The sequence below is a fragment of the Prionailurus viverrinus genome, chromosome D3 (genome assembly GCF_022837055.1).
Source record: "Prionailurus viverrinus isolate Anna chromosome D3, UM_Priviv_1.0, whole genome shotgun sequence".
Taxonomy (NCBI): domain Eukaryota; kingdom Metazoa; phylum Chordata; class Mammalia; order Carnivora; family Felidae; genus Prionailurus; species Prionailurus viverrinus.
This window is the reverse complement of record NC_062572.1, coordinates 80,049,716-80,064,333: the sequence shown is the minus strand read 5'-3', so window position 1 is coordinate 80,064,333 and position 14,618 is coordinate 80,049,716. Positions and strand designations below refer to the sequence as shown.

Here is a 14,618-nt window from a genome sequence, read left to right as displayed (position 1 = left end):
TTGCCTTCTAGGTAACTGCTATTTCCCTGTATCATTCTGCCTGATGTAAGGTATCAGCAGCTCAGATACAAACTTGGACCTGGTTGTTTTTAGCTGCCAGGAAAAGACTAGATATATGAAAGGAAAAAATGCGCAAATGTAAAACCCTAACTCAGCTTCGTTTCAACAGAGAATGCACCAATTAAATAGGAAATGATTTTTTTTTAATCTACATTATGGAGTTTCGGCATATTTACTCATTATATATAAAAATTATACGTCAAATGATGAAAAAGACATTTGCAAACAAGCATCTTAAGTTACATTAAGTTTTATAGTAATATCATTAAATATGCATCAGTGGTCTCCAACTTGATAATATGCATATATACAATGCCAGTTTGAATTTGGTCATAGAAGCATATTGCAAACACAGAAACATTTCAAAGAAAACCCTGTGTTTCCAGGTACTTTTAGGTAGAATTCTCAAAGTGGGACTACTATTACATTTTAATCTCACAACTGTTGCTAGGCAGAAAAGAAAAAAGCAACCAGATTTATTAAAGGGATGAATCAATTTGTTTTTAAAGGAGCACAAGATTGGAACATTAAAACCAAAGGAGACATCAGTGGATACATTGTCAATATCTGAAACATTTGGCTGAGGTCCTGGTCTCCAAAAATGAGCCTTTCTTTTTTACTAATTCCTTTGACCCTCACTGGAAAAATAAGATATCAATCACATTCTTGTTCTCTTCATTCAATGATAAAGGGAATCACTAAATCAAGTCTTTAAAATTTTCATAGTTTGATTTTTTTTTTTTTGGTAAAGATAGCAGAATGCTTTATATTTATAATCACATTTTTGTTAGTTTCTCATATTTTGAAATTAAATTTTAATCTTGAATTATCTGTACTGCTATAGGCTAGAGCCTATGTTGACAGAAAGTTGTTTTTTAGTCTTTCCAATATCAACAGGCAGACACAGATACAGAGATTACTGAATCTCTATAATGTTAGAGCGAAGCTAATATTCTCCATCTTTCAACAACTTTACAGTTTACCTCAGAAGAGTCTTAAAAGATGGAAGAATCTAGACTTGATACTTACTTGTTCAGAAACAAATAACACAACATGGAAGTGTGGTCATGCCTTGTCTTTTTATCTCTGGAAATTGCTTATAACAAGCTACTAATATACCATAGAGGTTAGAGATACTTCCTCCTAGAAGAGAAATAGTGATTGTTAACCCAATTTCAAAAATCAGAAATGGTCACTAAAATCATGACAACTTGAGTGCTTTCTGAAACTAAAGTGTTGCCAAATCACTGACGTGATTTCAAAAATATCTTTCCTTGAAAGTGTTGAGAGAAATATCACACAATTCATAACTTTTAGATTTGTGGAAATTTTGCTGGCAACTGTAGCTAACACAATGACTTACGAATCTCTTAAAAATAATAGCATTAGTTCAAATATACTTTGAGCGTCTCTGAATATATGTTTCACTTAGCTCAGAAAAATGATGTCTTGCTTTTTCTTACCAGGTGCAAATATTCCATCTGCTTCTGTTTCTCCCCAGCCGATAATTCCATACATTTTCTTAAGAAGAATCGTCTCCATGATAGTAAATACCGGAGCTATTTCATATGTAAACCTATATTACATATATAGAAATTCGACTGTGAATTGTATAAAATGGAAAAGGATAAATAAAGTCATGTGCTAGATAAGGTTATGTACAATTTTTTGTATTCTATAGCAGACTGTACAAGAAATAGTTACAATTTGTATGCTTCGAATCGCCCCTTCCAGATTAAGAGTATCTTGGTGCTACAAAGAAAGGATCATGGATTCCATTGTATTGTGCAGTAGCTGGGAATTTCTCTCCCACTAAAAGGAATTTTGAATATACACATTACTGTTAGAGCCAGAAAATGCCCACTTATAGATAGATAGATAGATAGATAGATAGGTAGATAGATATCTATGGCAAGTTAAAAAGAGATGTAGAGCTACAGTGTTTTGCAGAACATGAAATAGATAGAAAAAAAACCTTTTCTCAAAAAGATTTTCTGGGAAAATCTTTTCTGGGAAAAGATTTTCTACCTAAGAATTGTAGTTTGGGCAAGCACACCAAAAAAAAGGGGGGGGGGGGCTAAAAACTATTCTGTTTTCAGTAACAGCTCGAAGCAAGTAGACAGTTCAAGGCAAGAACAATATGGCCCCATGAACAAGAAGTCAGAGAGCATGGCGATGGGGACTCTCCTCTGAGTCACACTGATGTTAGAGTCCCTTCCACAAAAAGCAGCAGCTAAGATCAAAAAGAAAGCTGTAAGTTTTTCTCTATACATAGCATATACAGTAAGCAATGAGGTACTTATGTTGGTTCTGAAATCAAAGAGTAGCTTCAGTTATTTTCAAGGAATTCTTTTCTTTGTCCTCCAACACCTTTTAAAGACCCTTGTAGGTGTTCTTATAGAGAGCTACCAGTCTCAGACTCCATTTATGTGCCATTTCAGATGGTCTCAGCTTGCTCTGTCTCTAAAGCCTTTAGAGAATATTCAGGCCCAGCCATTGCTGTGACCACTTTCACTCAGATACACCCACAGCCCAACAGAGAATCGCCTCCCACCTGCAAGGCAGGCACTGACTTCCAGCCCCGGGGTCTCTTTTTGCATCCAGGCATGCATGACAAGTCATGGAATCTTCTGGGAGTCCCAAGAATGCCCAACCATGGGGAAGTTAACATCCCACAGTGCAGTCCTTTGGCCATAAGAGAGCTGGTTGACAATCTTTTCTTTCCTCTGTTCCCTACAGATGGACTGCCCTTTGAAGCAGTCATTTATAAGGGCACTACCCTCCCCAGGAGATGAAGCATTCGCTTCTGCTGATACTTAAGGGGTAGCCAGGTCTATAATTTCCCTCACGTTGCTCTTCAGTCCCATGCTGACTCCCTTCATCTTCCCTCAACCCCTCTTCTCAGATGGCCCAGACTAAAAAAAAGTAGTAACACACAAGCTCTTGCCCAGGGGCTGTGCACAGAGACCCAGTAAGGAAACCCATTGCCTATGGGAATTAAGATTCTAGTTCTAAGAGAAACAAGAAGCAAATCTCACACACTGGTATTTCAACAAGGCTTCATTTCTGCCAGCATTTGCTATGCCAATTTCAACACACACGCACATTGCCTTTCTGATCCTACGTCAGCTCAACGGAGTAGGGCATTATTATTTTCAGACAACAGAGATGCACGAAACCTCCCAGCATTGTAGGTGGTAGAATTACAACTGGAATCGGGTTCTCCTTGTTTCCACCTCACAGGCTTTATGCTATCCCCGATTAGGGTAAGAGATCTTCATTCATTAAAAATGAAGACACCCTGAAGGTAAAGAAGGCTGTCTGAAATCCTTTCTCTCCCCTTATTATTAACCTCTCTCCTTCCACCTCTCATGTGTTCTTTCTACTCTTTTTCTGCTTCCATCAAGAATCTCTATTTTCTTCACTTAGAGAATGACTAAGTCTCACAACAATGGGATTCTAAACAATGGAGGCAAATGTATAAATTGAGTTTATGTAATAATCTGCATAACAAAGAAACATTCTCTCAAAAGATAAAGTTGCTCTTTTTAAAGTTCATTTATTCTGAGAGAGAGTGTGCACACATACGAGTGGGGGAGGAGCAGAGAGAGAGAGAGAGAGAGAGAGAGAATCCCAAGCAGGCTCAGTGCTGTCAGCACAGAGCCTGATGTGGGGCTCGAACTCACAAATGGTGAAATCATGACCTGAGTCAAAATCAGGAGTCAGAAGCTTAACCAACTGAGCCACCCAGGCGCCCCAAGCAATAAATTTTTTTTAAGTAGCATATTACCCTATGCATGTTTTAAGGACCATAATCAAGCAATGAAAATTAAAAATAGCAGTCATTTGTGTAAGCCATTTATGTTTGCATTTCATATCTACAAAATGCTGACTACTACCATGAACTATGCACCATTAAAACCCAAATGATAACTAAACAGTTAAAGCAAGCCTTAGTTGTTCCACATACCGAAGCAGTCTCTCCTCATAAACATTTAGTTCTTGGTTTTAAAGTTTAAATTCCTACCAGCTCTCCCTTTTGATTGCTAGTTAAATTATATTAACATTTGACACAGACTATTCCTTTCAATTTCATACCCAATCATTTCCCTATCCTTTTAACCTTGAAAAATATTCCCCTAAAATTAACTTTCCTTCAGAACACATTAGCAGTAGATCTAATTTTTGTATGGACAATAGTTTTGTTGTGGCAAAGGTCCAATTTTTTTTAACGCTTATTTTTGAGAGAAAGAGAGACAGTGCCAGTCGGGGAGGGGCAGAGAAAGAGGGAGACACAGAATGCAATGCAGACTCCAGGCTCTGAGCTGTCAGCGCAGAGCCAGATGTGGGGCTCGAACCCATGGACTGTGAGGCCATGACCTGAACCGAAGCCAGACGCCTAACCAACTGAGCCACCCACGTCCCCCAAAAATCGAATTTTTAACAAATCATGTTGGAGCTGGATTTAGATTTCCTTTAAAAGTTTACTTTCTTCAGGCTTTGATCAGATTCGGGTTCTAATTTATATTCAGGCAACTTCCCAAATACTTGGGTGTGTATCTGGCTACATGTGCTATGGGCTGTTTGGGGTAGCGTGTCAATGATTCCAACCCCAGAACTGAACTCACTCATGGTCTGCACACTAGTAACCCAGGCTGACCAACTGACCTGTACTACTTACCGGGGAACTCAGATCCTGAGAGTTTCTAGAGGCTGTCCAGAGGACTGAGCAAATCTCAAACACGTTACCTGGGGAATAGACAGCGGCTTCTTTGCGTTTCCCTCAGGGTACCAACTACTTGTATTTGTTACGGCAAGCATCGTATCCAGCAAAATGTACAACCTCGATCTTCACTCTTCCTTACGTACGTCTCTGGCTCTCACATTCCTTAGGCCCCGGAGAATACTCACGTGTTGGTATTGGCAGTGGCTGTCAACCATGCCCCGGCAAGTCCGACCACATCTAGCCCACTGGACAGCTGGTTAAAAAAGCGAGGATGGGGCGCCTGGGTGGCGCAGTCGGTTAAGCGTCCGACTTCAGCCAGGTCACGATCTCGCGGTCTGTGAGTTCGAGCCCCGCGTCGGGCTCTGGGTTGATGGCTCAGAGCCTGGAGCCTGTTTCCGATTCTGTGTCTCCCTCTCTCTCTGCCCCTCCCCCGTTCATGCTCTGTCTCTCTCTGTCCCAAAAATAAATAAACGTTAAAAAAAAAAAAAAAATTAAAAAAAAAAAAAAAAGCGAGGATGTCCTAGAAAAAAGACAAAATTACAAATGAGCCAAAATAAAAACATAGGGCTAAAGAGTGGTTCAATTTCAGGGCAGTTTCTCAGTTAACAGGTATTCATCGATAGAGCACACATAAACTAATTCTTCCATTCAATAAATATTGCTGAGAACTATCACATGCAGGGACAGTGCTCAGCTTTGGGGACACAGTAGTAAACAAGGCACTACCGTGTGGATCTTACTGACTAGTGGAAGAAAAAGGTATTCATCAAATAAATGACACAAATGTGTTTAACTGCAATTGTAGACAGCACAGAAGAAAAGATCAGGATGTTTTAAGACCATTCCCAGGGAGCCTAAGACAATCAGGAGAGCAGGCGAGCTAATCTCTAGGGAAGGCTTCTTGGAGGAAGTGATCTTTCAGGTCAGATCAAAAGTTTGCTTCCAAAGAGTGAATGAGACCCAATACGGGTATGAAGAGCAGCTTGGGAGAAGTCAAGTCATTGAATTGAGAACGAGCTGGTAAGCTTGAAGGTGAGGAACCCATCCTGTGTCTGAAGTAGAAAGACCAAGGGCGGGATGCAAAAAACTACCCCAGTGAGTGGGGAAGGCACCACTCGAAAGATTAAATAATTTTTTTCTCAAGAGCTGCTTCAGTGTTTTTGGACAAAATATCAGGTGCTTTTTACAAAGAATTTTTGAAGATTTGTATTAATAAAGAACATCAAGGGGCTCCTGGGTGGCTGAGTCGGTTAAGCAAGCACCTGACTCTTGTTTTCAGCTCAGGTCATGGTCTCACAGTTTCGTGAGTTCGAGCCTCACGTTGGGCTCTGTGCTGACAGGGGGGAGCCTGCTTGGGGTTCTCTCTTTCTCCCTCTCTGTCTGCACAAGCCCCCACTCGTGCTGTCTCTGTCTCTTTCGAAAACAAATAAACTTATATTAAAAAAAAGAACATCAAACATTAGATACCAAATTGAACATTCTATATTCAACTCAGTTTAACTTAATCTCTTCCTGGGGAACCTGGGTGGCTCAGTCAGTTACTCATGGGACTCTAGATTTCGACTCAGGTCATGATCTCACGGTTTGTGGGATTGAGCCCCACGTTGGACTCTGTGCTGACAGTGTGGAGTGTGCTTGGGATTCTCTCTCTCCCTCTCTCCCTGACCTCCCCCGACTCACTCTTTCTCTTTTTCTCTCCCGCAAAATAAATACACATTAAAACAAATTAATCTCCTCCTGAGCTCCAAACTAGATTGTTCTTTGCACTTCTTTGACAACGTGTCTTAACAATGACCAGCATCACAACTCTTTGTGAGTCTCCTTCCCCTCTAGTCACTTACCCCTACTTGCGGAGCCCCTATGCCCGCGTAGTTAATTTTAAAAGTAGAGGCTTAATAAATGTTCATTAAATTGGAAGGAATGGAAGGTTTGGAAGTTGGGGCTGTGTTACGAAATGTTTCTTTTTACTATTGACTTTTCCCTTTTTTAGTATCTTTGCTTTTCCCTCTGTGCTTGATACTGGGAAATGCAAACACGGGGAGAATGGGTCCCTGGAGATTCCTCTGCCTTTGCCTTGCTGGGTAAGGGAAGGATGAAGAACTTGATTTAAAGCTGTCACGGTGCTTCAATTGCCCTGCTATTTTTCAGAACTTCCTTTTGCTATGTTTATTTCTAACTAAAAATTATTTCAACTTCACATTTACACAGTTGAACTCAGTCTTGACACATGCCTTTTATTTCACGATCCTAGGAAGCTTTCTTTTTGTCTTATTTAATAATATTTTTCCAGTTGTAAATATATTACACGTTACAGAAATGCATAGAACAGAAAACATTACATACAGGACAGTAATTTTTATGCATATATGCAGAGAAAATACCTACTTAGCTATCCAAACACTTACAACATTTATAACACTTGGAAGATATAATTTAAGAACGTATTTATTATGAACAGGTAGTTTTATACATGTGCATGTATATATGTCCAGTTGCACACAGTTTAAAATACAATTAAGTATAATTGAAATCATATTGAGCATATTATTTTGTGTTATGTCTTTTTACTGTTTTTACATTTTGTAAAATGTTTTTATTTAACTTTGAGAGAGAGAGAAAGAGAGAGACAGAGCGCAAGCAGGGGAGGGCAGAGAGAGAAGGAGACACAGAATCCGAAGCAGGCTCCAGGCTCTGTGCTGACAGCTCAGAGCCCCTGCGGGGCTTGAACTTGTAAACCACAAGATCATGGCCTGAGCCAAAGTCAACCGCTTAACTGACTGAGCCACCAAGGCTCCCCATGTGGTATGTCTTTTTGTAGTAACTAAAATTCTGTGAGAAATCATCCATGACTTTCTTAGGATTTTTTTTTGCATAGTTTTTAAAATTGTTAATTAATTTTTTTGAGAGAGAGAGCACATGTATGCGCACGAGTCAGGGAGGGGCGAGGAAGAGAGAGAGAGAGAAAATCTTATGCAGGTTCCATGCCCAGCACAGAACCAGATGCAGGGCTTGATCTAACAACCATGAGATCATGACCTGAGCCAAGATCAAGAGCCAGAAACTTAACTGACACCAAGGTGCCCCTCCCAGGACTTTAAATGGCAATATTGCATAGTGTTCTGTCAAAGAAAATCCAGGTTATACAAGATAAACGTGAAAATGAGGCACCTTTTTATTTTTGTTATTAAAATTAATGCAGAAATGAGCATTCTCAAATAGAAATTATTTTTGTTTCTTGGCATGCTTGATCAGTTTGGTCTGAAGATAAAATATGTGTGATGCTTAAAGTTTCTGTGATGTCAAAAATACATTATTTTAAGTGTCTGTTTAATGTCTATCAAATACAAGGCAAGTCAGCATACACAAATAACTTTCAATTATTAACACATGAAGTATTTTCAAAGATCACATAATAAGAAATGAGTAATAAACCCAGGGATACAGGTTGTATTTGGACGCTTTTTTTGTGTGTGCCTCTTTCCAAAGATTATGTTGTTTCAAATACGTTATTTAGTATACATTTAAGATTTTAGAGAAAGGGGTCCATAGAGCCTAGTCAAACATTGTTAGCCCCGGGACATATCATTGCTTTAAGTGGTTAAGAATAAAGTTACAATAAATTAATCAGAAAACATAATTTCTAACATATAGGATGTAGATATATATGTATATATATATATATATATATATACACACACATATATATCTAACATATAGGATTAGATAGATAGATAGATAATTTTCTTGCTATATATTTTATTGATGTAGGATAGTCAATTGAGCATTAATAATGAATATGGGCAAATTAAAACAAGTAAGTTAAAATTGTATGTTTAATTGCCATTGGAATATAATGCTTCAAGCCCAAACCACTGTATTTACTTTTCTTTGTTAACTACTAGACAGTTTATATGTGATAACACCAATTTGAAAACAAACTAGACGAACGTTTTAAGTAAAAATGAGTAAATTGGGACCGTTTTCCAACACACACAAAAACTCAAGGCCATTCATTCAGTCTCCAGTTCAGGTGCATTGATTTGAAAATTACCTGTTTTAACACCATATGTTAAGGTATCCGTGCAGTCAACAAGTAACTGCTCCAAAGATTCAGGGTGGTCGGACAGCTCTAGGTTAAGCCCATCCAAACCTTCAAGAAGTTGGTGAGGATGATGAAAGTCTAGTATTTTACTCTTAACATCAAACATTTTTTTGATGTAATGCAGAAGAATATTTACCGCTTGCAGCAGAAAACATTTAGTTAAATCTTTACCATCCTTGGATGGCAACAAATCTAGAGCAAAAAAAGAGATGAAAAGCCAGGTCAGTAACTAGAATGCCAAGGAAAATCACCATGGGCGTAGAGTTTTGATCATTGGACATTAAAGATATTAAAAGGCCATGTGAAGTAACAAGTAGCAGGTGTTCAAATCTTACTCAGAATCTTCATTCCAAGTTTCACTGGATAACAATTTTCACCAAAAAAAAAAAAAAAAAAAAAAGTCATTTTAGATCCACACCACTGGAGTAATTGAACCTTCAAGATCCCCTAGATGGACCTTATCGTTGCCTTGTCAAACAAATGAACTGGTAATTGCACTTTTTGAATTTTGTTTAATGTTTATTTATTTTTGAGAGGGAGAGAGCAGGGGAGGGGCAGAGAGAGATGCGGACACAGAATCTGAAGCAGGCTCCAGGCTCGGAGCAGCCCCTCGCGGGGCTTGAACTTAGGAGCCTCAGGATCATGACCTGAGCCGAAGTCGGTCACTCAACTGACTGAGCCACCCAGGTGCCCCAGGTAGTTGCACTTTTAAAAGTAAGTTAAAGCATCAAATCTTAAGGACCTTACAATGGCTTCAATAAATATGTAAATGACATAACATTTTTATTAAAAAATGAAACATAACATTTGTTAATGACATCCATACCTGAAGCATAAGCATTTGATAAATTAATCATTACTTCCTCAGTGTGAGCCCCTTCTGTCACATTTTTCTCAGTTGATTGAAAAGCATGACCAGATTTTTTTCTCAGCTGTTCTTTATCTAAGTTAAAAAATTAAATAGTTTTTGATTATTAAAACATGCTGAAAATATGTATTTACTGCTTTTATCTGTAGCCACACAGACGCTTCCAAGAAATGCTTAATGATTGAAATTCTTATTTATATTCACACATGATCTCTGGTGGGTAGCTATAAACTGGGGAGAGGCAGAAATACTACTGAAATCATGTAAGGCTCTTTTATAACCATATAGAGAACCAATGATACAATTTGTGATTGTTAGTTTCATATCGATTTAGTGTACAGGATTAGGAATTTAGTAATTAAGACCTCTCATGGTTTAGTTGTAAGTAATGATTCTTATTTCATAATGAGATCCTGCTATTAACATTTTTTTTTAACGTTTATTTATTTTTGAGACAGAGAGACAGCATGAACAGGGGAGGGTCAGAGAGGGAGACACAGAATCTGAAACAGGCTCCAGGTTCTGGGCTGTCAGCACAGAGCCCGACGCGGGGCTCGAACTTACGGACCGCGAGATCATGACCTGAGCCGAAGTCGGAGGCTTAACCGACTGAGCCACCCAGGCGCCCCTGCTATTAACATTTTTAACTGTATGTAACAATGTCTACTATATATTAAGAGCCCTACGTGCCTTGCACACATTTCAATCTTCACAATAGTCCTACAATATAAGCACATTTTTCTCAGCATGTGGATAAACAGATTTATTTAATCTTTTTAAATTTTACTTATTTTTGAGAGACAGAGAGAAGAGACAAAGCACAGGTGGGGGAGGGACAGAGAGAGAGACAGAGACACAGAACTGAAGCAGGCTCCAGGCTCTGAGCTGTCAGCACAGAGCCCGACGCAGGGCTCGAACCCACGAACCATGAGATCATGACCTGAGCTGAAGTTGGATGCTTAACCCACTGAGCCACCCAGGGGCCCCGCAGATAAACAGATTTAAAGAAGTTAAGTAATAGTAATAATTGATACTTTTTGAACTCATATGATGGCCCAGAAATCTCACATATATTATTCTATTCAATCCTCATAACATAGTTATGATAGAAATGCTATTATGATTAACAAAAAAAAAAAAAAAAAAGAGCTTATATGGTGGAATTAGAATTGATAGACAGATGTTTGAATCCAAAGACCATTAAGTTATCCTTTAAAAATTAAATTTAAAAATAGTATGTCCTGAGGTCCTCTTCAATAAAAATATTGAACCAAACATCCAATCAAGCAAACAAGCCATTCTTAGGTATCTTTTAATGTTCTGGACAATGTGGAAGAAAAAAGAAAGTATAGACTAGAATTCATAATATCAAGCTGTTTACTTGTAGCTAGATGTGGAGAAAACATGAAGTAATCAGAAAATGGTTTCTAGGTAAATTTTATAGTTTTGCTTTTATAAGCTTAGTAGTATTAATTTCTTCCAGTTCTAATGGATTTTTCTTAAAATAAAATAAGCTCTCCCCAAATATTTCAGACTGAATTTTTGAATACTGCAGCAAAAATAATTCAGTTTAGTTTTCAAGCATTGATATAATGTTTAAACATTTTTATGTGTTTATGTATGATAGATAAAAATGTTCTATTATAGCTTTTCCCATAAAGAATAAAATCCTGATCGTGAAAAAACTGTATAAGACAGCAATGACAGAAACGTGAGGCAATTTGCAAAGCATGCAGTGTACCTAAAAACAAATTTTCATATTACATGTTGGCCCGGTAGACATATATTAGGTTAATTGTTTGCAAAATATTTTTTCTTTTTTTTTTAATTTTTTTTAATGTTTTATTTATTTTTGAGACAGGGAGAGACAGAGCATGAACAGGGGAGGGTCAGAGAGAGGGAGACACAGAATCTGAAACCGGCTCCAGGCTCTGAGCTGTCAGCACAGAGCCCGATGCGGGGCTCGAACTCACAGCCCTCACGGACCGCGAGATCATGACCTGAACCGAAGTCGGACGCTTAACCGACTGAGCCACCCAGGTGCCCCCGCAAAATATTTTTTCTAGAGGAAAATTGCTTTTCGAAAGGTTCACTGCTATACACAGTGAATAATACATATTAATATAAATAAATTCTAAAGTAATTAAAGTTTTAGAAACATAACTCCTTTCAAAGAATTAGAGGAAACATAAACCACAAGAAAAGTGAAGTTAAAAAGATTCTACACATGGAATAGTATTACAAATGTTTATAAAGAAACTATGTAAAAACCAAAAGATTTGACATAAGAATTAGACTCCATTAATAGCTCAACACACATTGAATCTACAACCTAAAACTAGGTTAAATTTATATTTAATAACAAAAATAACAAAATTTCAACAAAACAAAATGTTTTTAAATATTTAAGTAAGACAAAGATTGCTAATGTATTTTTGTCAAAATATGTGATATATGATTAATATGCATGATTAATAATCATATAAGATAAGTAAGACTTGTTTGACAGTCTGCACTTTTTGGTAAGTAACACCCCAATCCCACTCTTTCAGTTAATAATAATTCCCGTTGAATCCCCATTTCTTCTCACAAAATTTTAACTTACTTGCCAGGGTATCTCCACACTCCATGTTGTTTGAAAAAAAATAGTATCTGCTTTAAAAGAGTATGTGGAGCCAGAGGGTGCTTTTAAGGTGATGGAAAAGAACTTGACCATTAAAGTTGTGTAGCTGCTGTAATTTATAATATAGACTCTTTTAAAGTCTTTTTATTGGTGGCACAGAAATCTGAGGCAATTTCATTATTTGTAAAAAGGGCAGGGATACAATGCTCTTTTTTGTTTAGAGAATTAAATGAAAGATGATGGTTGTGTATTTGTGTTTAAACATTGTGGCTTTTTTAAAGTATGATTTCATGTCAAAAAAGGAATGGGTTTCAACTTCCCTTTTGACAATTACAACTTTTATCTTCAGGGTAAAGTATTAGGTACTCCACATTACAGGGTAGAAAATGAAAAATATGCATGGTCATATTAATGATACAATTCACACCCTTTTAACACAGGTATTACTTTTTGCCTTTGGATTGAAAATGTTAACATTGTATTTCATTAAAAAAACTTTTTTAATGTTTATTTTTCAGAGACAGAGAGAGAGAGAGAGCAAGGGAGGGGCAGAGAGAGAGGGAGACACAGAATCTGAATCAGGCTCCAGGCTCTGAGCTGTCAGCACAGAGCCTGTTGTGGGGCTTGAACTCATGAACCACGAGATCATGACCTGAGCTGAAGTCGGCACTTAACTGACTGAGCCACCAGGTCCCCCCAAAACTTTTAACATTTTTAAACAATCCAAAAATACATAATGATCATCACTTCTGAGCCCCATTTCCAAGGACACATTTCCTCCAGAATTTATCAAATGTTCAATTATCCCGTGGGATTTACAGCTCTTGAATAATGTGCTGGTCAACACTATTTTTCATTGTTAAGCAAGTTTGAGCATGTTAAGGAAAAAGCAGGAAAACACTGATGATTCACATAAGAAAATCACCTGGGATACCTTGGTTTCTATCCTAGGCATTTGGGTGCAATTTATAAAAAGAGTAGTAACACTTAATTTATTTTAATAATAGAAACAAACACTGTGGCTTATCAAAAGCCATTGACAACTTCCAATCCAACTTGAACCAGTTATTGTAACCTTTCCCTCATTAAGACGTTCACTTAGAGGCTGTAACAAACAAGAATATAGAAGTGTGGGGGCGCCTGGGTGGCGCAGTCGGTTAAGCGTCCGACTCTAGCCAGGTCACGATCTTGCGGTCCGTGAGTTCGAGCCCCGCATCAGGCTCTGGGCTGATGGCTCAGAGCGTGGAGCCTGTTTCCGATTCTCTGTCTCCCTCTCTCTCTGCCCCTCCCCCGTTCATGCTCTGTCTCTCTCTGTCCCAAAAATAAATAAACGTTGAAAAAAAAATTTAAAAAAAGAATATAGAAGTGTGATGATTTGAAAACCATTTCCTCCTTTCATTGCTTTCCAGAGGAATCAACTGATGATTGTAGAGGTGCCATAGAAGTGGGAAAATAAAAAAGTAAATAAATCCCAAGGAGCTGCTCTTCCATTTCTTTCAACCATCTGCAGAGTTTCTTGGCTCGAATAGGGTTGCGACATCCACTAAGGAAGATTGTCGCATCATCTTGTAAAGACGAACCCTTCTCATGACTCCTGAACTCGCACTCATCTCTGTCAATAAACCCACCCACGCTCGCCCCAGTGGTCGCACCGTGAGACAGCCCTCATCGTCCAAGGTCACCCGCCGAAGTTCGCCACCTTCTCCGTCCTCTCTCGCACACAATAACCACCAGTACGCTATGTTCAAAAAGACTCAAACAATCCCTGTTCTGAGGAAATGGGTTTCGAGCCATGAAGTGCTCTCTAGCTCTCACTTATTTTTTTTCCCTTCGTGTCCTCGCTGTTGGCAATTAGGTCTTCGTTTATAGATCTGCTGAGCATAGGAGCATAGAACTGGCCCTCCCCAACATGGGAAATTCGTGTTGTTGTTTGTTTCACCTCCCACTAATTTTATATGCCTGTACAACACAGGCACATTGAAATTAAAACTCACAATTTTTCTTGACAAAGCATGTGAAGGCTTTCTTATATTATACGACATGATACAGGACTAAAAAGAGGAAAAGGGGGGCGATGCTCCCCTCTTCTGACTGACAGCAATCCTAATATTAAAGTCTATAGATTTCTTTCACCAGACCCTTGCCGTATTTTGTATGGAGCTAAATATTTTTCATACGTTGAATCCTCATAGAAGTCCTGTGATTTTGACGTTATTATTGTCTTGCTCTGTTTCACGCC

The 14,618-nt window shown here is 38.3% G+C and overlaps 1 protein-coding gene across 1 annotated transcript in view; it reads right to left on the bottom strand.

The window, feature by feature from the left end:
• Positions 1 to 12,386, bottom strand: part of LOC125148682 (glutamate decarboxylase 1-like) — a 31,956-nt gene extending 19,570 nt beyond the window's left edge. The window contains 7 exon segments of the mRNA XM_047826674.1: positions 1,090 to 1,114; positions 1,116 to 1,203; positions 1,524 to 1,636; positions 4,972 to 5,061; positions 8,837 to 9,080; positions 9,715 to 9,831; positions 12,362 to 12,386. Of these exon segments, the coding sequence (XP_047682630.1) occupies positions 1,090 to 1,114; positions 1,116 to 1,203; positions 1,524 to 1,636; positions 4,972 to 5,061; positions 8,837 to 9,080; positions 9,715 to 9,831; positions 12,362 to 12,386 (702 nt within the window).
• Between the last annotated feature and the right edge of the window lie 2,232 nt (positions 12,387 to 14,618).